This window comes from Pygocentrus nattereri, chromosome 7 (genome assembly GCF_015220715.1).
Source record: "Pygocentrus nattereri isolate fPygNat1 chromosome 7, fPygNat1.pri, whole genome shotgun sequence".
Classification (NCBI taxonomy): Eukaryota; Metazoa; Chordata; class Actinopteri; order Characiformes; family Serrasalmidae; genus Pygocentrus; species Pygocentrus nattereri.
Window position 1 is genome coordinate 20,229,541 of NC_051217.1, and position 22,353 is coordinate 20,251,893.

The 22,353-nt window shown below is 41.0% G+C and overlaps 2 protein-coding genes across 9 annotated transcripts in view; both read left to right on the forward strand.

The window, feature by feature from the left end:
* cngb1a (cyclic nucleotide gated channel subunit beta 1a) overlaps positions 1-5,748 on the forward strand; it is a 67,995-nt gene extending 62,247 nt beyond the window's left edge. For 7 of the 8 annotated variants that reach the window (XM_017708016.1, XM_017708018.1, XM_017708022.1 and 4 more), the window contains 3 exons: positions 591-737; positions 1,350-1,524; positions 5,208-5,748. In XM_017708016.1, the coding sequence (XP_017563505.1) occupies positions 591-737; positions 1,350-1,524; positions 5,208-5,453 (568 nt within the window). In that variant the 3' untranslated portion in view covers positions 5,454-5,748. Of the gene's footprint in view, positions 1-590; positions 738-1,349; positions 1,525-3,460; positions 3,513-5,207 lie in introns of all 8 variants that reach the window. The other variant, XM_017708024.1, reaches the window with a different exon arrangement.
* A 6,751-nt stretch (positions 5,749-12,499) lies between these two features.
* kifc3 (kinesin family member C3) overlaps positions 12,500-22,353 on the forward strand; it is a 69,468-nt gene continuing 59,614 nt past the window's right edge. Inside the window, exons 1-2 of the mRNA XM_037539881.1 lie at positions 12,500-12,686; positions 17,236-17,340. The gene's annotated coding sequence lies outside the window, so the exon portion shown is untranslated. The remainder of the gene's footprint in view (positions 12,687-17,235; positions 17,341-22,353) is intronic.

Genomic DNA, 22,353 nt, shown 5'->3' on the forward strand with positions numbered 1-22,353 from the left:
AATGGTCTTTATTTCATTTATTTAGTCACCAAGTATTCAAGGGTTGTTTGTTTTAAGTATTCAATTATTATTTATTATTTATTAAGTTTTTGTATCAGTAATTATTAGTCTTCACCGTGTAGCTGATTCTGAGCCATTTTAGACAGTTTGTCAATTTAAAATGAACAGTTATGTATGAAGAGAGAGACAAATATGACCAGAAATTACAGAAACAGCCAGCATGATGTGCATATACGCAGATGCAAATAGGATATCGGTGCAATACCTGTTGTCTAAAAAGCTTAACCCGCTATATACACAGTGAGGTTTCCTTTATTTTTATAGCTCACAGTAAGTCACACTGTGCACCAAACCACATCACCATATCTGCATGACCTTAATGGAACCATGAGGTTTAAAAGATGTTTTGGGGGTGTATTTGGGTGACTATTGGTTTCTAGTGTTAAGAAACATTAGTAGCTCCAGCGCTGAGCTAAAGAAGCAAAATTTGGACAGCAAACGTCTCGGCTTTACTTCAAAAGCCTTCACTTGATGAAAAGCTGTCTTTCAATTTCTAAACATGTAATGTGTGTGTGTTTTTTTTTTGTCAGCTTGCTGGCAGGTGGAGGTGGGAACAGGCGTACGGCTAATGTCAGGGCACATGGTTTCGCCAACCTCTTCATCCTGGATAAGAAAGACCTGGCGGAGATCCTGGTGCACTATCCCGAGTCAGAGAAACTCCTGCGGAAGAAGGCCAAGTAAGGGAGGGGCTCAGACTGCAAGGAGCCCCAGCAGACGTTACACGTATTGATATCATATAACAGCATGTTTCATTTTCAGATCAGCGCTTTCTGTCACACTCACAGATCCCCTCACTGTAGTGATTAGAAACACCGTACTGGGTCAAGGACTTTCCGCCCCCAACTCCCCCAAACTCAGTCAGCATGAGATTGTGTAGGCATTAGCCTAGGACTAACTGAGATAAAGGCAAACCCAGTGACATGAGAGAGTCTCATGACTCATGTTTTCTGCTCACCCGTGGATCCAATTCTTCATCGGGGTCAATGCGCGTGTGTTTGACTCGCTCATGTGCCTGCCTGTCTGTGAGCGTGTAGAATTGTCTTAACTCTTAGAACTTTCTTGTGTCCTAATTTTGCATTTCCCTCATTTCGCAGCCGTTAGCTGATTATGCCAGTTCAGTTTAATGCTTTAACACGCGACTCATCATCCTATCAAGACTGAATCAGCTGATTTAATACAGAACCACATTCTACAGCACTGTGAGCCGTCCTGGCCTGATGTTGGTCACCCATCTGGTTAACTGTAAGCAAGTGTCAGCTTGTTTGTGTTTGTGTGTTTGTTTTTCTCAGGAAGATGTTGACAAAGGATAAGAAGCCTGCAGAGGAGAAGACTAAAGAAACTGGTGAGGTCATCCCCCCACGCCCAGAGACGCCCAAACTCTTTAAGGCCGCCCTGAAGGTGGGCAAAGGAGAAACGTTCGCCAAGCTGAAGGAAACCTACAAAAGCACCGGAGCCACACTAGAGGTGCATACATTATTCTTCATATATTTTATACCCCAGATGTTACATCACTCGCCACTGCAGACTTTTAATATATAGACAGTTTCAGAAATGTTAAAATGGCCAACACAACATATTTATTGACAAAGTTTATGCAAAGAAGTGTCATCCAAAATTTTGCACACATTTAGTTTATTGCTTAATAATAGTATAGAAAAGTATTTATGCAAGGTTAATATATATTTTTATGCAAACTCATACATCTGCTTCAACTGAAAACATTCATTTTATTTCCAGTACCTAATGTTTACAATAACTTCAGTTGAAAGTGTCAGTAGAATGTTCCTCATAGGCGGGATGATCGCGATTATTTGTAACAAAGGGCTAAAAGGGCTGAAAAGCCTGGTAAAATAATACAAAACACCATTAAAGGGGAATTCCACCAATTTTTCAAATTTTGTGCATAATTCAGTCATTAAGATGTAAATCAATCACAACAAATAATATATGTTAAAAGTCAGAATTGTTGACAGTGCAATTATACGTCGGAAGAGTTTAAAGCAACTTCACGGAAGATAATAACATTAAACGGGTATGAATACGGCGAAACATTTTATGATAGTTTTAAAGTAAGTTTTTGGCTTGAGACATATTTTTTAAATCCATTCATGGCAGAGAAGTACATGCAGTGTTTATTAAGACAAGATAATCCTTTATTAGTCCCTCAGCGGAGAAATTAACAGTGCTACAGCAGCAGAAGGTTAACAAGGCACTTTAAAAGAATAAGTAGCAAGAAGAGAATTAACCAACTTAATTAGGTTTGTTTAATTAATTAATTAATTAATTTAGTTTGTTACTTGTTACTACATCAATTAGGCATAACATTATGACCACCTCCTTATTTTTACACTTATTGTCCATTTTATGAGCTCCACTTACTGCATAGGTGCACTTTGTAGTTCTACAGTTACAGACTGTAGTCCATCTGTTTCTCTGATACTTAGCCCCCTTTTATCCTGTTCTTCAGTGGTCAGGACCCCCATGGGCCCTCACAGAGCAGGTACTATTTGGGTGGTGGGTCATTCTCAGCACTGTAGTAACACTGATGTGGTGGTGGTGTGTTAGTGTTGTACTGGTCTGAGTGGATCAGAGACACAGCAGTGCTGCACACCTCGGTGTTAAAAAAAAAAAAAAATATACATATATATATATATATATGTGTGTGTGTGTGTGTGTGTGTGTGTGTGTGTGTATATATATTATACAGTATGTGGAGCTGATAAAATAGACATTGAGTGTAGAAACAAGGAGGTGGTCATAATGTGATGCCTGATGGGTGTATATACACAATATATAAAAAGATTAAAAACATTAGATAAAAATATAAACTGTATCCGTCACATAAACTCTTTATTAATAAATTATTTAAAAATAATTAATAAAAAATCAAAAATTATAAAATATTTACACAGTAAGGATATTTTACCCAAACTGCACATGGAATATTGCACATGAAGTGTTGATTATATTGAACATGGGATGGTGAGGAATTAACAATATAAACATCAAACAGAAAAACTATTCACTATAGACATATTTTGCACATATTGTACACTGAGTATTTATTATATTTCACACAGGTTTGGTGATGAATTCACAGTTTCTGTACTGTAGTTGTGTGAGGTCAAATGGGGGGGGGGTTCTACTGGTTGTTGAGTCTAATAGCAGCAGGAAGGAAGGACCTGCGATACTGCTCCTTCACACACTTGGAATGAAGCAGCCGGTCACTGAAGGAGCTGCCCAGTGCTGCCAGTGTCTCATACATGGGATGGGAACTGTTCTCCAGCATGGATGCTAGTCTGACTAGACTTACCACTATTTTACCTTAAAACTCAGAAGACACGTGTAGCTTCACTGATGGTTTTGGTTAGTAAATAAAATGGCTTCATATTTGTTGCAGACATCCTGAGCCCTGGTTCCTATCATCACCGCTGTAAAGACAATATGACTCAGTAAGTTTCTCTACAGTAAAGCATCTCACATCACACCACTCTGAATGACTTGGTTTACATATCAACTATTTCATTTTGCAGATTTAAAAAAAAAATCAGTGGAATTCTCCTTTAATGCAGTGCAGTATGATGTTTGAAGTAAACAAGTTTCATAAATGCATATAAATACACTATATTTCCAAAAGTATTCACTCACCATTCCAAATCATTGAATTCAGGTGTTCCAATCACTTCCGTGGCCACAGGTGTATAAAACCAAGCCCCTAGGCCTGCAGACTGCTTCTATAAACATTAGAGAAAGAATGGGTCGCTCTCAGGAGCTCAGTGAATTCCAGCGTGGTAGCGTGATCGGATGCCACCTGTGCAGTCCAGTCGTGAAATTTCCTCACTACTAAATATTCCATAGTCAACTGTCAGTGGGATTATAACAAAGTGGAAGCGATTGGGAACAACAGCAACTCTAAAATGACACGTAAAATGACAGAGTGGGGTCAGTGGATGCTGAGGCTCATAGTGCACAGGGGTCACTTTCTGCAGAGTCAATCACTACAGACCTTCAAACTTCATGTGGCCTTCAGATCAGCTCAAGAACAGCGTAGAGAGCTTCATGGAATGGGTTTCCATGGCCGAGTAGCTGCATCCAAGCCTTACATCACCAAGTACAATGCAAAGCGTACTGTAGAGCAGTGGAAACGTGTTCGCTGGAGTGACCAATCACACTTCTCTGTCTGGCAATCTGATGGGTGAGTCTGGCTTTGGTGGTTGCCAGGAGAACGGTACTTGTCTGACTGCACTGTGCCAAATGTAAAGTTTGGTGGAGGGGGGATTATGGTGTGGGGTTGTTTTAAGGAGTTGGGCTTGGCCCCTTAGTTCCAGTGAAAGGACCTCTTAATGCTTCAACACCAAGAGATTTTGGACAATTTCATGCTCCCAAAGTTTGTGGGAACAGTTTGGGGACAGCCCGTTCCTGTTCCAACATGACTGCGCACCAGTGCACAAAGCAGGTCCATAAAGACATGGATGAGCCAGTTTGGTGTGGAAGAACTTAACTGGCCTGCACAGAGTCCTGACCTCAACACCTTTGGGATGAATTAGAGCGGAGACTGCGAGCCAGGCCTTCTCGTCCAACATCAGTGTCTGATCTCGCAAATGCGCTTCTGGAAGAACGGTCAAAAATTCCCATAAACACATTCATAAACCTTGTGGAAAGCCTTCCCAGAAGAGCTGAAGCTGTTATAGCTACAAAGGGTGAGCTGACATCACATTAAACCCTATGGATTAAGAATGGGATGTCACTCAAGTTCATATGCGTGTGAAGCCAGATGAGCGAATACTTTTGGAAAAATAGTGTATGTACATCAAAATTTCAAAAAACTTTAAAAAGGTGCAGCTTTACAATATATACACGTATTATTTATCAGCCTTGTTTTAAAGCATGTTTAAATCTGGTGTGCACTTGTAATCGTTTAAAATAAGCAGGAAGTTTGTTCCACAGAACTACAGCTGTATTTAAAATGTGTTTTAACAAGTTGAACTAATACATAGAAGAGGGATTAAATTAATTGCACCACCTGTACTTGTAACTAGTGCTTTAAGTTTGTGTAGTTGACAGATTTCTGCCCTATTGTGTTGTTTTGGTAGAACAGACCATTCGTCATAACCATCTCTCTCTCTCTGACTGTGTTCCTTTTTCAGCCCTCTGCTAGCACCTCCGCTGGTGCCCCCATCCCCCCTCCCTCCCCCATACACCGCCGCTCACCCGTCCCACGGCTGGTCCCACAGGACGACGACGACATGGTATCAGAAACCACAGACAGCACCATGGTCATCCGTATGACTCCCCGGCAACACGGGGAGGAGATTCTGTCTGTGGAAGTGGGTCCTGGGGAGGAAGAGGGCGACGGTCAACGTCAGACAGAGGGAGAGAAGAAAGATGAATAGAAAGAGAACGTAAACATACACTGGCCAATGAACGGGCAGCTTGAATCTTGACACCGTGAGAAAACACTCGCAGAAATAAAGGTGCCGAGAGGGGTTCTTTAGAGTCACGCCATAGAAGAAGCACTTTTGGTTCTCTAAAGAACTTTTCAATGGATGGGTCCTTAAAGAACCACTTTAATGACCTAACAAACTGTTCAGTAGATGATTTCTTAAAGAAGCATTCGTGGCTTCCTAAAGAACTTTTCAATGGACAGTTCTTTAAATAAACTTTTTTGTTTCCTTGAAGAACCTTTCAGTGGACGGTTCTTAATTACCTGTTTTGGTTTCCTAAAGAACCATTCAGTGAATAGATCTTTAAAGAACTGTTTTTCTTTCCTTGAAGAACCTTTCAGTAAACGGTTCTTTAAACAACCATTTTTGTTCCTTAAAGAGCCTTTAGATGAATTCTTTAAAGAACCATTTCTAGTTTCTTACAGAGGTGGTTCCTTAAATAATCATTTTTGTTTCCTAAGGAACCATTCAGTGAACAGTTCTTTAAACAATCATTGTTGATTCCTTAAAGAACACTGCAATAATTGGTTGTTTAACGACCAATTTGTCTCCTTAAAGAACCTTTAGATGCATGGTTCTTTAAAGAACTATTTCTGGCTTCTTAAAGAATCTTTAAATGGATGTTTCTTTAATTTACCGTTTTTGATTCCTTAAAGAACCTTCAGTGGGTGGTTCTTTAAAGAACTCTTCCTGTTAAATGGGATGTGTGAATCGGAAGAACTTTTTCACAGTTTAAAGAACTTCCACGTAACATAAAGGTTCTAGATCAATGAAAATATAGACGGTTTTAGCTAGAATTGTAAATCCAACTCAGAGAAGCTTTAAGAACCTTTATTTTTAGGAGTGCGTCTGTGGTTAATGGGTGTGAAATATGAGGCTGAGGCTGAAATACGCTTTAACTGTGTGGCTAAAAATCACACAGTACAAGTCAAACACACTTATTTTCATCCTAATCTATGGGCCATTTGTCCTGGGGGTGCATAATGTGCTATAATCAATTAACTGACCATGCAAAGTTAGTAGTGGTGCTTTTTCCCTATAGGGCTGTAGCTAGCCTGTAACAGGTGAGTAAAAGTAGATGAATGCTAAAGAAACCAGGAGCTGATGCTGTGAAATCTGCTCTCTGCTGAAAGTTGATTCCACAGCATGTGCTGCTCTAATTCCAGGTTTGCTGCATTGCCTGCTATTAAACTGCCACTGACCCTTCCATTATGGCCTTAGCAGAACTGTCCAGCAGACACGCACACACACACACACACACACACATATCTAGTCATAGTTTACTTTCTTGTAACATTTTACCCATTTTATATTCTGTAATAGTTGAAAAGGATACAATTTCCCACACGTTAAAGGGGAATTCCCCCCAAATTTTACAAATTTCTGCATAATTCAGTGTTTGAGATGTCAACAGTCATTCATAGTGGTTTGGCGTGAAATGTTTATCCATCCATCCATCTATTTTCTAAGCCGCTTCTCCGTCAGGGTCGCGGGGGTGAAATGTTTAATTGGAGAAAAACGTACAGACACTCTTTCTTTACAGTGGTGGTGATGGGAACCAGGGGTCAACATGACTACAGCACATGTACAAAAAAACATATTTTATTTACTGTCCAAAACCACCAGTGAACCTACACGAGTCCTCTGACGTTTTATATGCAACACTGATGAATGATGAGTTTAAAACGGTGGTAAATCCTAAAAGATGCATTTTCCTTCCCTGCTTTATCTCTAATGCCAACATTTGATCTCAAAACCATCATAAACCATTTCATATAATGATTTTCTATGAAGTATTAAGAATTCAGACATGTGCTTCCTATCACCACCACTGTGAACAATTCTGACATTTAACATCAAACCACTTTGAATTATTGTATTTATGTCTTATCAGTTTACTTATGCAGATATGTTGATAAATTTGTGGTATTCCCCTTTAAGAAGACTTATAATCGTTGACTTTCCTGCAGTGTGTCATTTCCAGGAATGGCATAATTGTACTTTGTTCAATTCTGTATGAAGATTTCTTTGTAAGGACCATTAGACTAGCAGGAATGTAAGAATGCTGATGTATGCAGTGTGATTCATATTTTTTTAAAAACTAGTCACATTCTAGAAACAGCTTCAGTGTGCTTTGATTTGCTCGAAAGCTTCTTTGTAAGTGTAAGAAGCATTAGACTTCCAGGAATACTGTATGTATAATGTTGGGTTTATGTGTGTCTAGTGCATATAATATAATCTGTCTTCATATCCCTGCAGCCCAGTGTATTGATCAGTGTGATCTGTCCTCGTGTTTCCCCTGCAGACTAGCACGTACAGATCATTAGAAATGACTTTCCACTGTTTTCAGGCCAGCATGGACTGGACCCCTGCTGTTAGAATGGTACACAGAGACACAGAGGCGGACGGTGAAATAATTAGCGATGTTCTTTACTTCGCGGGTTCTCTGCATCCACCTGAGCTTTCAGTGATAATAGGGCATGTTTCAGTAATAATAGGGCATGTTTCAGTGATAATAGGGCATTTAAGGGCCAACAAAATGTCAAATCTCTGATGTTGATTTAACTCTTTTTTAGGCTCTTAGTGTTCATATGAGTACAGCAGGACTTAAAGGGAAATGCCACAGATTTTTCAGATTTCTGCATAATTAAATGGGTGGAATGTAAACACAGTCATTCAGAGTGGTTTGATGTGAAGCGGCTCACTGTAGGGAAACTTGTAGACTCAGATTTCTTTACAAAGGTGGTGATGGGAACCAGGGGTCACCATGACTACAACACAAATATAGCCATTTCATGCACTATCCAAAACCACCAGTGAGCCTACACGTGTCTCCTGAGCTTTTATATGGAATGTTGATGATGGGAAAATAGTGCTAAATCTGAAAAATGTAGCTTTCAATCCATCAATCAATCAATCCTTTTTTTTAATCTCAGAGAGCATCGAGGGCGACCCTTATTTACATTGTTGCCGAGCTGATACATAACAAGGGATTGATGATGTGTAAGAACATATCAAATGATATAAGCAAATAAAAAAAATTTAAAAACTTAAATCAGGTAGGTATATAAAGAAAATGAAACAAAAATAATAAAAATAAAACATAAAAATAAGTAAAAAATAAAAAATATAAAACAATAATTAAAACGTAGCTGAAGTGTACATGTTAATAAAATCAAATCAAAGTAAAATAGAAGGAGAATAAAAATGAATTAAAAAGACTAAAATGATAGTAAAATGATCATAATTTAAATAAGAATGTAAATAATGATAAATAAACACACACACACACACACACACACACACACACATCATCATCTAAACCGCTTATCTTTCTGGGTCGTGGTGGGGAGCTGGAGCCTATCCCAGCTGTCATTGGGCGGAAGGCAGGATACACCCCGGACAGGTTGCCGGTCCATCGCAGGGCAGACAGACAGACGAAAGACAGACAGACAGACAGACAGACATATACATTCATACACACTCACACCTATGGGCAATTTAGCATCTCCAATTAGCCTGACTGCATGTCTTTGGACTGTAGGAGGAAACTGGAGCACCCACACAGACATGGGGAGAACATGCAAACTCCATACAGAAAGATCCCTGGTCACCCGGCCAGGGAATCGAACCCAGGAACTGAACTGTGTAAATAATACAGTCATGAAAATAAGATAATAATGGTAAGAAATCAGGTAAAAGAGTTGAGTGGAGGTGGTTAGGGAGTGGAAGTGACACCAGCGATCCAAGCTTTAGTGTCTCCTGAAGTGAATTCCAGCTCTTTGATGCTCCGAAACAAACAATATTGTAAAACAATATCTCTGGCATCAGAAAACGTGTTCATAACCAATTTCATGTAGTAGCTTTCTGTGAGGGAGCTTTTAGAGGTGGATGTCTGGTTCCCATCACCACCACTGTGAACAGCTCTGACTCAAACCGCTCTGAATGACTTTACATCTAAACCACTTACCTAAGCAGACGTTTTGAGAAATCTAGCTATTTTAAACGATTCAGTCAACACTGAGGTTCTCCCCTGTACCCTGTCAGAAAAAAGGTACGACACTGTCACTGTGGTGGTACCCTCAACGGTACATCTCAGTACCTTTAGTCAGGGAACATAACTGAACCAGAATCCACTGAAATGATATTTTCTAAGCTGTACTGACTCCACACAGCCCCTCTCATCTTCAGACTTTTATTTTATTGTTCTGATTTAAAACATTTGGTTATGAAAAGGTACAAATATCTACTTTTCCACAGGGAAAAACACATGTAAGGTTCACAATTTGACTTTAAAACCACTGCTGTACCTTTGAGGGTGCACTTACATTGTTTGTACCTTGATGAATGAATCAAGTACCTGCATAGTACATTTATTCCTAACAGTGTATGTGGGGAGAGAGTGAATGTAGGCTAAAGGAAATCTTCCTGTTTGAGTGAAGCACATAGAGGAAAAGCAGAGGAAGTGCAGAGATTTGTTTTCATTGTTTCTCTCACCCTCCAGCTGACCAGAGACCGGAAGCGAGAAAAGGCAGCAATCTGGGAAACAATACTGAGCTGAGTCAGTTCAGTAGAGAGGAAACGTTCTGATAGTGTCTGAAATGTTCTACAGTGTAGCAGAAGCGGGCGGGGCCAGCACTGCAGGGTCCGTACCTAACCTCTTTACTGGATTACTGGACCTTTCACGCTGCTAAAACTGTCTGAAAAATGAAATCATCTTAACTTTAGTCTATATCGTTCATATTTCTCATTTTGGGGTTGTTTTAAGCTTGTTTTAAGATGATTTAACTTATTTCTGGTTATTGTTACTAGTCTTGTTACTTATGTTGCTTGTTTCAAGCTTTATTTCTAGGTATTTTTATGGGTCCTATTAATAAGTATAATAATCATAATCATAATGATAGTAGCCTAATAAAATGTTGCCTAATCTTATTGTTATTATGCACTGGGGCCTGTAAGGTCCTGGTTATACCACAAAGCAGAACAGTAATGACACAATATAAGGAATATAATCTGCATTCATTTGAATCTGTCTGTATGTATTTGTGTCTGTGTATAAGTCAGTGTACTCTTATTAATATTATTAATCTTGGTGTCCATTCTTAGAGGCTAAAGCGTACAATGTTGGCATTTAGTGAGCTCAGGCTTGACATAAGCCCTCGTAGTTCCTTTAGGCCTACATTTACCCAATATTTGTTCTGGATATGTTACATGTGGTTTATAGAGGGCTTTACAGTGAACGCGCTTTGAGAACATTTCTCCTGTCTGTAAGTGACTGGGGGCTGACATTGACTGGCAGCGTTGCTCCACCATTTGTAGGTATGAAAGAAATCTGTCGGCAGTCTTGATAGGAGAGATCGATTGATTGATTAGGCACAAATATCTGAGAACATATTCGCCCGTTTGCTCAAAAAATAAGCAAATAAATAAATGAAAGTCAGTATAACCTTGTGAAGCGTGTGGTAAAGTGTTCTTGTATGTTGTAGGTGTGTGTTTGCATGAGTGACTCAAGACACTATATTGCTTTTCCATTTTGGTCTGAATTTCTGTATAAATGTATATAATCCTTTAGGCAGAGAAATGATGTTTGCACTTGCGTCAAATAACACCCGGTTTAAAAAAAGTAAGGATTTAGCCTGTTTGTGTTGTTTATCAAGCTTTTGTAATTACTGTAATTATTGTGTGAAATAATGTCTGTAATCGAGGACTTTCTGTCTGCATCTTAAATAAAAGAGCTCGGACTTAGTGTGCACGGTGTGTTTTAGAGTCAGACTCACTTTAATTTGCCAAGTCTGTTACACATGCAAGGAATGACTATATCAACACAGGTTTGATATACTCAACAGACCAGATAAGCACAGAGACTACTAATATGGATTTAAGGCACAAGTAAAATAAAACATAGAATAAATAATAAAAAAAAGCCAATTTACAGAAAGGGTAGGGTGTCTTGCCCAAGGACTCTTATTTGCGCAGTGTGCTTACCCAAGCAGGGGATTGAACCCCAGTCTACAGCATAGAAAGCAGAGGTGTAATCCACTACACTATACAACCCACTCTAAGCTATACAAACTATACTATACACTATTCACTATGCAAACTAATGTGAAATGAACTAAAAAGATGTGTGAATATCTGTATGTATGTTGCCTGAGTAGGTCTGACCAGACAAGTAATAACGTTTATATACAGAATATTGCATGATATTGCATTTGTACAGTTGAGCAAATAAGTACTACGCTACAGGAGGAGTTATGCTGTAATACAGTAAGGAGGTTTATTAGGTTCCGTTTTTAGAAAGAGAGAAGAGAGAATTTTTCATCCAGGGAAGAGTTTATGTATTATTCCTCTCCGTTAGCCTGAAGTACGCCTATCTGCTTGTAAGCGGACTCAGCTGTGTGTCATTTGTTCCCTCGCCCGTATTGCGACAAACTCCGCCCTCCTGCGATTTGATTGGCCTAATAGTGTCCACTCGCAAGCGGCTCGCCCAATCGGACAACTGAGAAATCGTCACGTCGCATAAGCAATGTTCGCGTGGACGGAGATCGCTATTTTCGATTTTTTTTATAGTTATTTTTATTTCCTACGCTATTATCCTACGATATATTGTGTCTTACCTACGTTAAAAAAGCCGGGTTCTGTAGAAGACCCGCCTCCTGTGAGACGCTCATGAGGATTCCGTCCAATCAGACGATCGATACGTCGTTACGTCTCTATAGCAACCATAAGCATAACTTCACGAGCAACAGAATCATCATATTTATACGCAATATTTTTATCTTGTTCTGTTTTATTTCATGTTTTTAGTTTAGTTTTTTTTTTTCATAAAAATTATTACGTTCTCCTTTATCCTTTTCTGATTGGCTGACAGCTTGTGAATGTGAGCTGCTAGCCAATCCTAGCGCAGGAGGCGGGCCTTGTCGCAATACGGGCGGGAAAAAATGACGCGCTCGCGAGGCATTTAGATGTTTTTTTAAGTGGGGCTGCGGCTCCTCAGCTCGCCTCAACCGACCACTGTCACTTTTGAGCGAAACTAGAAACAAATAGAGGTTTTATAAACGCTTTTAGCTGCTACGGCCCACATGTAAAGGACACCGCCGCCGCTAGAAACGTTACGGAGCAGCGAAGACGTTAACGTTAACCCAGAGACCGGAGGAGGAGAAGTTTGCTGGCCAAGAAAACGTAAGCGCATTCCTGACTGTGTTAACCGACTAACTGACTTTCTCGGCTGTGAAGCGCCGGCTGTTTCCGAGTAAACGACGTTTTCTGTTAGAGTTTCTTACGATATTTGATCTGTTTTGCTGGTCAGTCTCCACCAAAGTTGAGAGTTTTTTTCCTCTCTTAATTATAAGCCTTTCTACACAGGAAGAGCTGAGATGATGAGCGATGAACTGGAAGAGAGGACATAGCAGTCATTTTAAGGGCGGGTTTCCTGGACATGCAATTTACCCAGCCTTTGACTGAGCCTCAGTGACAGTGGGTGTTTAGTCTAGGTCTAGGGGTCTAAGCTTAATCCGCATCTAGGAAGCGATAGGCAAGTTACACGGTTATGAATTAAAGGCTAAATTTCCCCAGAATGTAAGAACGAGGACACATTTAACTCCAGCTGAACTACAGGTTGACTTCTCTTTTGTGGACATGCTGCATTTCAGATTCTCCCACTGAGGAAGACACCAGTCATAAAGCTGGAGGAGAGGCACAAAAATAGCATCTGTTTGGCTGATGAGAAAAGCAGGGGGATGTTTTTCACCAGAAAATAGTAGAGTAGCATTAAACCAGCCTCTTCTATAAAATAATTCATGCAGATAGAAGTAAAGGTAGCTTTCAAAGCCCAATTAAAAGAGTACCAGGTCCAAACTCCTTGAGTACTGGGTTCCCTTTAGAACTGCAGTCAACCTTCTTAGTACCTCTAGCATGGGCTCTGTTTTTCACTGTGTGGGCTCATTTTGGTCAGAAATCATAGGCTAAATAGCATCAGGACAGCAGTCCAGGAATAGCAGAACACAAGTGAATGAAACTAAACCCCAAAAAGGGAATTAGGAGCTAAATGTGAAGGATTTCCCTCCTGGAGGGCATCATTGTGCTTGTAGTAAGTTTGTCCAATATGAAATACCAGTGAGAGAACGTGGCCATTAAATAATCTGAGAGTCAAGAGCAATAAACAACCTTGCCTCTGGTTCAGTATCATCACCCGATGGCATGACGGACCAGCTTCTTTATCTGTTTATCCCAGAGTATCCAGACAGCCCTTCCAATGAGTGAATTTAAGTTGTGCTGCACAGGTGTTCGATTGGGCATAACATCATGACCACCTCCTCGTTTCTACGCTCATTGTCCGTTTTATCAGCTCCACTTACTATATTGGTGCACTTTGTAGTTCTACAGTTACAGACTGTAGTCCATCTGTTTCTCTGATACATTCTTAGCCCCCTTTTACCCTGTTCTTCAGTGGTCAGGACCCTCACAGAGCAGGTATTATTTGAGTGGTGGGTCATTCACAGCACTGCAGTAACACTGACATGGTGGTGGTGTGTTAGTGTGTGCTGCGCTGGTCTGAGTGGATCAGACACAGCAGTGCTGCTGGAGTTTTTAAACACCTCAGTGTAGCTGCTGGACTGAGAATAGTCCACCAAGCAAGCATGTCCAGCCAACAGCGTCCTGTGGGCAGCGTCCTGTGACCACTGATGAAGGACTAGAGGATGACCAACACAAACTGTGCAGCAGCAGATGAGCTATCATCTCTGACTTTACATCTACAAGGTGGACTGACGAGGTACGAGTGTACAGTAGAGTGGACAGTGAGTGGACATGGTGTTTCAAAACTCCAGCAGCACTGCTGTATCTGATCCACTCAGACCAGCGCAACACACCACCATCACGTCAGTGTCACTGCAGTGCTGAGAATGATCCACCACCAAAATAGTGTCTGCTCTGTGAGGCTCCATGGGGGTCCTGACCACTGAAGAACAGGGTAAAAGGGGGCTAACAAAGTGCACCTATGTAGTAAGTAGAGCTGATAAAATGGACAATGAGCGTAGAAGCAAGGAGGTGGTCATAACGTTATGCCTGATCGGTGTCTACTCTTCTTATAAAAGCACTGACCAATAGCAATGATCGCACAGGAGCAGCTGCACATAAGCCCAATGTCTCCATGGCTAGGGAGGTAAAAAGCCCCCCAACATTATGGAACTGCATTCTATGGAGTGTTTGAGCTTTAGATTGACTTGGCGTGGCATTTGTGATGGAGTAATGATCATCCAACATCAGTACCTGACCTTAATAATGTTCTCATGGCTGAATGCAATCAAACCCTCACAGCAATGTTCCGGTATCTACTGTAAAACTTTCTCAGAAGAATAGAGGCTGTTACTGTGGCAAAGGGGGCAACGACTCCCTACCAAAACCCTTTATTTTAGAGGGAACATTGGAAGAGGAGGTGTCTACAAACCTTTGGACACTTTTGGTGTCTATACGAAGGAGATTATCTGGTGGGAGAGCGCAAATCTACAGCTTAATGTAGTGTAAATGTAACAGTTGATGTCACTGAACTATTAACTGATGTTACTTTCAAGCTTATTAGATAACTGGCTCAGCCTACAGTTCTTCATGCCATCATGTGCTCACAATTAGCTGTGATTAGACAGAGACTACACATGGTTTCAGTTACTGTTGGCTGATTAGCTGGTATCCTGCACTGCATGTTCTAGTGCTGCCTTGCTTTCCACACACCTATTTTAACTTCATAAAGCACTTGGGCTCAATCCCATTTCATCCCTTCTCCCCTACCACTCGGCCCTTAGCCCTCTGTTTTGTGCGTTCACGTCTAAGGTTAGCGTGTCCCAATTTTTTTTGAGATAGAGGGGTAGGGCGAAGTGTTCGGGCTACATGGCCTCCACACTGACGTTTTTCTGAGACACTCCAAACAGAGTTATGAGGGGGGTAAAAGAAACGGCAATACGGCTGAAAAAGAGACCAATGAAACCCTCAAATGTGAGAATTTTCTCAGTTAAAAATTACAATAGCCACTGTATTGTCTTAGTTTAATGTCGATTCAATGTGTTATGGTTGTTTTCTTCATAACACAGAATAGCATGGCTAGCTAGCATCAGTAGCTGGCTAGCTAACTTTCCCATTCCACCTTAAATAGTCCAGCAGTTCTGACACCTGAAGCGCCAGAATGTAACTGCTGCACCATTTAAGGTGGAACGGGGAAATTTGAACAAGAAGCTGGCGAATATCTGACATCAGCCTCGTGTCACTGAAGAATTAGTGGTGTGCAATAATAATAAATTGCCCCCCTCTTTGAAGGCGCATGATGCCCTAAATGTAACTAAAGCCCAGCAGTGAGGAGCTGAACTTTACCCTCCTCTGCTGTCACTGCAGACGGACAGGGTCGCCTACAGAGCAGCGCTAGTAGCTGTTAATGAAGTGATGCTCTTTTTATTTTAGGATTTTGTAAGGCAAGATTTCAACCACTACCCCTTGTAACTCAGTTCCAAGGGGTTAGGGTAACCCTTGAAAACAAGTGAAAAGAAGAAATGGGACAGGGCCTTGGTATTGTGCTGAAGGCGTGGTAAAGCAGGAGAAACATGCAATAGAGGGATTACAGGAGCACACACTGAGCTAGGTAACCACCTGTGGTCACCCCATCTGGATACCTGCATCACAGTTAGCTAAATAGTATAATATAGTCGCTGTCCAGGGGTGGTCAATAGGCAAAAACTTTGTTTCATATACATTTACACTATGTGGACAAAAGTATTGGGACACCTACAGGAGCTTTTGAGCTTTCAGTGGTGTTAAGGTCATGGCTGTGTGAGGGACAGACAAGTTCTTCCACATCAAATGTCTTGGTGCTAAAGCATTAAGATTTCCCTATACTGGAACAAAGGGTTCTACGCCAACCCCTGAAAAACAACCCCATATCATTATCCCTCCTCCACCAAACTTTACAGCTGGCACAGTGCAGTCAGGCAGGTACCGTTCTCCTGGCATTCACTAAACCGAGTCTCATCCATCAGACTGACACATAGAGAAGCGTGATTAGTCACTCCACAGAATGTTTCCACTTCCCTAGAGTCCAATTGGGACATGCTTTATTCCACTCCATCCAGCGCTTGGCATTGTGATTGGTGATGTAAGACTTGCATGAAGCTGCTCGGCCATGGAGACCTTGTTATGAAGCTCCCAGCACAGTTTTTGTGCTGATGTTGATGCCAGAAGAGGTTTGAACTCTGCAGGTATTGATCAGCAGAGCATTAGTGACTTTTATGCTCCTCAGCACTCAGCGGCCCGCTCTGTAACTTTACATGGTCTGACACTTCGTGGCTGAGTTGCTGTGGTTCCTAAACGCTTCCACTTTTCAATAAAACCACTCACAGATGATCGTGGAATATCTAGGAGGGAAGAAATTTTCAAACTGACTTGTTGCAACAGTGGTGTCCTATTACAGCACCATGCTCAAATTCAGTGAGAACGACCCACAGGCAAACTGCCTTTACAAGCTAGGTGCTTGATTTTATATGCCTGTGGCAATGGTACTGAATGAAACACCTGAATTCAACAATTGAGGCGTGTCCCAATACTTTTGTCCATAGTGTTTTTCCGAAGTACTTTTCAGACATTCAGTTTAGAGCTGTCCCTTGTATCTGCTATGCCTTGTCTTATGTAGCTTTAGTATTTGAGCGGCTTGTGTAAATTTACTCTTTTCAGACATCTTTCATTTCCTTAGGGGCTGTTTCTGAAAGACGAAAAGAAGTGATCACTGAAAAGCTGCAGCTGCTAGACTCCCTCCGCAGCTTTAATTTTGCAGAGCACAGGGACAGGACTTTACTGGGTGAGTTCAAGCTTAAATCTCTTTCATGCTGAGAGCCTCCCAAAACCAGCAAAAAAAGTTGATGTTCATGTTGTAGCTAAAAATACTCTGCATAGAGTCAGTGCAGTCGGACTTTTCCATCGCCAGCAGAGTAATGCTTTTAACGTGGCGCATTGAGCGGCCTTAATGCTCTCTGGTAAATAGTTTGCAGCAGGAGACTGCAGTGTTTCCCAACCCTGTGCACTTCACATTTGACTGTTTTCCTGCTTCAGCACACCCAAGTTAACTACCATGAAGGGCTTAATAATGAGGCACTGAGTTGAATCAAGAGTCTCAAGAGCAGGAAAAAAAAAATTGTGTGGGAAAAGTACAGGAGCAGAACTGGGAAACGTACTAGCCTAAAATTATAAATAATGATAAATGCCAAGTCTTTCATGAGGATAAAATGGGTTTTAGAGCAGTAAAACACTAAAAAATACTTTGTAGGAAAATCCTGGTGCACGATTGTGAAACGCTGTTCTGTTGAAATGCTCAATTTTCTGATTGATTCTGACAAGAACTTTGGTTGTTTGGTAAGATTGTACAGACCACTGATTGGTCAAACCCAGTATTCATAGTCATGTTGACCACATCATGTCTGGTTACTTGACCAATCTAGTTACCTGATGTACTGTTCAGTAGGGACACAGTGTCACTGATGCAAAGTGCAGCTGTTATGGAGCATCAAAAGCTATTTCACTGCTAGTGGCGCCTCTTCATGGAGAATTGTCAGCCTGTAAAATGTGAATTTTGTCCGCTTTTGCATTTAACTGGAAGATTTCAACCACTACTCCTTGTAACTCAATGTAAGGTGACACTCCAAAACAAGGGGTAGAGGTAAAATTAAGAAATGGGATTGGGCCCAAGTCTCTGCCTATAGCTAATGCTACTGAGCTGCGAGGGTGAAGGCTAGCACGTGTTTCCTCTGAGACACGTGAAGCTTCACTGCATCTTTTTAAATGGTCTTACACAATGTCATTGGACGCCTCAACATGCTTGGAGGAGAACACTTACTGCTAATTCTTTTACGTCAGTTAAGAGACGCCCACGTTAATGAGCATCATGCTGAGTAATTGAGGGGGAGGGAGAACCATCCTACCCACCAGAAGAGGGAGGAGGGTTAATTGCGCTCTTTTGGACTCCCAGCCTAAGACGGCTGTAGAACAGTTTGTTTGTGTGTGTCTGTGTTCTTGTAGTGCTATACTCGTGAGGACCCCATGTCCTCACTGTGATGAGACTATATGAAATTTTTGATCAAGTGATCACATTTTGCTGTGGTGTTTTCACCACAATTACTTTTTTTTTTTTTTTTTTTTTTTTTTTTTTGAAAACTAAAAAAAAACTAAAAGAGCAGAAAATTTGCCTTTTGGATACTGAGGTTAAGGTTAGGTTTAGGTTTATGTGTAGTATTATTTACTTACAGTAACACAAAAATCAACAAACCTATACATGTCCTCATATGTATAGCAAGACAAATGTGTGTGTGTGTGTGTGTGTGTGTGTGTGTGTGTGTGTGTGTGTGTGTGTGTGTGTGTCTGTCTGTAAGAGAGTTAATGGCCACTAAATACAAAAACACACCAAATTTGTGCCCCAGCATGTCCTGCCTAGTTTCTGCTAACCCCCAAAGTCGTCAGACTTCTCAGAACACCAAGTCAGATGTTGGAGAAGTTAGCCGGGTGGAGTAAAATATAACTGCCGCCGTGTGAAATAAACAGTGGTGTGTTTGGTGTTGGGGAGGCGGGTTGGCCAGCAGTTCTTCCTGCTTTTCTTGTCTTTTCATGTGAAGTTACACAAACTAGTTTCGAGACTGCTGTGAGTCAGATGAATAGCCTTAGGAATAGAAGAATGCAAGTGGAAAATCCTGCACTGGAAGATTTCAGTCAGGTAAAAATAAAAGCTTCCCAGTCAAATTATCAGAAGTATTTATTAAATAAATAAATCAATCAAACCTTTGTCTACTGCTGTTGGGCTAATAGACTGCCGTCTTTACTTTTTGGGTTTCTCCAGCTTGATATAACTATTTTTACATGATAACCACTAAATTACATATCACAGCTGTTGGAGCAACGTTGTGTATCTCCAAAACGACGGATTTACAAAAGACAGAAATAAACATAATTTATTTTTAATGCAAGTCAGTGTAACCAGATCTTTTTTACAAGTCTTTTTGGGCCAGTTGTTTTGGTTCATTTATCATGAAATCTACGCATATTGTAAAGGTCAGCATGCATTTTCAAATTATGTCAAAAACTGAAAAAAACTTTCCAGCAGCAGTGATACATTTCTGTTTGCTTACAAAACTGCAACTGTTTATATTGGACTCAGTACTCCCTTGCATGTCTATTCTAAGTAGATTGCTTACTGCCAGGAACAGTTTCCAGAAGTTATGTAATTGGAATTTTGTCCTGATTGGTGGCAGATTATGGAAGTACAAGGAACCATCTGAGTAGAGCCAGCAGATGGCGCTCTTCTCTCCTCTTCTGCACTTACTAGGACGACTGTTTCATGGATGTATTTCTCTTCTCTCTTCTGTTCCCTTTTCTCTTTTCTCGCATGTTCTTTTCTTTTCCCTGCTCTTTTCTTTTCTCATCTCTTCTTTTCTCTTCTGTTTTCTCTTCTCTGCTCTTGTCTCCCTTCTCTTCTCTTTTCTTCTTTTTTCTCTTCTGTATATTATATATACATATTTTTGTAAATCCACAATTTCGGTGTGTGGTTTTTTTTTTTTTTTTTTTTTTTTTTTTTTTTTTTTTTTTTTTTTTTTTTAATATAAACAGTTTATTTATGCGTTTGATGTCGAGCGATTTTCCTAAACCTGCTGCCGGACCACCTGAACAGGCGAATGACGTGGTCTGTAAGGCCTGTGTTTGGTTTTTCGCTCTGTTCCTTGTGAGTTTCCTCTCTGGTAGCAGAAGCTGGAGGACTGAGTGGTTTAGAAAAGCACATGTGTAAAGCAGATGTTGTGCAGCCACAACATGACCATTTTTCTCTCCGCATGCTTGTTCCTGTCCTGTCTCCGTGGAGACTGTGAGTCACTCTTGAGGTCGCTGTGTGCACTGACAGTAAACTGAGGGTGTTCTTAGCTTTGCATGGCGAGGCAGTGTGAAGTTAAAGCGATGAGATGTTTGGTATCTAAAGTTTCGTTTATGAGTTTTGCACTGGAGTTACAAGGATAGTGAAGCTAACAAGTAGTAGACTCTTGTATCCAACCAATGAGCATCGCGCTAACTGCATGCCTAAATCATTACTTGTCCCAATCCGTGTGGAGTTGAGTAATCTCTAGTAGACTTACCTGTGTGGTTTCTGAGACGTTCTTCTAGGCATGCAGTTAGCATGATGCTAATTTAACCTTACATTACTTGTTGCTACATTAGTTCAGAAGCACACCGAACAGATCTCGGCTGATTGACTGCATTTGGGTTAAAAGAAAAACTGCAAATGTGGTTTTTGACAGAACTAATGTTGTAATGTGTAATGCTGCTTGAGAGACGTTACGCTATATTCTCATAATCCTCCCTTTTCTCCTGGTAGGGACTCTGCGGTATTGCCACATGCTTGAATTAAAATCTACCCTGTAATTTATGGGCTTCCCACCCTTTTCTGTTACACTGTAATTTGCTCCTGAAATAACACAGAGCGTTGTGTGACGGCTGTGCCAAATCTACTGCAATCAACTGTAGAGAGGCTTTAAACATTCATATTTACTGTCTGTCTTTCTGTCCTTGTATGTCTGTCTTTTTGTCTATTGGTATACCTGTCTATATCTATCAGTCTCTTTTATGCCTGTCTGTCAACTTATATCTGTTTGTCTTTGTCTCTGTCCGTCCGTGTCTCTTTGTTCATCTATCCATCTTTCTCTCTCTCTCTCTCTCTCTCTCTCTCTCTCTCTCTCTCTCTCTCTCTCTCTCTCTCTCTCTCTCTCTCTCTCTCTCTCTCTCTCACTCTCTCACTCTCACTCAAGGTTGTAGCTGAGGAAAGGGGGTCAGAACAAACGCTATGTTGCAGTGCATACTGTGGACAGTAATGCATCTCAGGGGTGTGTGTGTATAATATAATATAATACAGATCCTTGCAACATGGTCGTAGATGAATGCCACAACAATGGGCCTCAGGATCTCGTTACGGTATCTCTGTGCATTCAAAATGCCATAAATAAAATGCGCCTGTGTTCGTTGTCCATAACATATGCCCACCCATACCATAACCCCATCCACCACCACGGGCCACTCGATTCAGAATGTTGACATCAGCAAACTGCTCGCCCACACGACGCCATACAAGCAGTCTGCCATCTAGTGAAAACCGTGATTCATCCGTGAAGAGAACACATCTCCAATGTGCCAGACATCATCGAATGTGAGCATTTGCCCAGTCAAGTCAGTTAAGACGATGAACTGCCATCAGGTGGAGACCCCGATGAGGATGACGAGCATGCAGATGAGCTTCTCTGAGATGGTTTCTGACAGTTTGTGCAGAAATTCTTTGATTATGCAAAGCAATTGTTGCAGCAGCTGTCCAGGTGGCTGGTCTTAGATGATCTTGGAGAGGATACTGGATGTGGAGGTCCTGGGCTGGTGTGGTTACTTGTGGTCTGCGGTTGTGATGCCGGTTGGATGTAATGCCAAATTCTATTCTCTGAAACGCCTTTGGAGAAGGCTTATGGTAGAGAAATGAACATTCAATTCACGGGCAACAGCTCTGGTGGACATTCCTGCAGTCAGCATGCCAATTGCACACTCCCTCAAAACTTGCGACACCTGTGGCATTGTGCTGTGTGATAAAACTGCACATTTTAGACTGGCCTTTTATTGTGGCCAGCCTAAGGCACACCTGTGCAATAATCATGCTGTCTAATCAGCATCTTGATATGCCACACCTGTGAGGTAGATGGATTATCTCTGAAATGTTTTTCTTAAAAAGAAACAATGTGACAGTAGATTTCTGTAATTTGATCGTAGTTTATTTTGTTTGTGGACATTAAAACATCTGTTGTTCTGA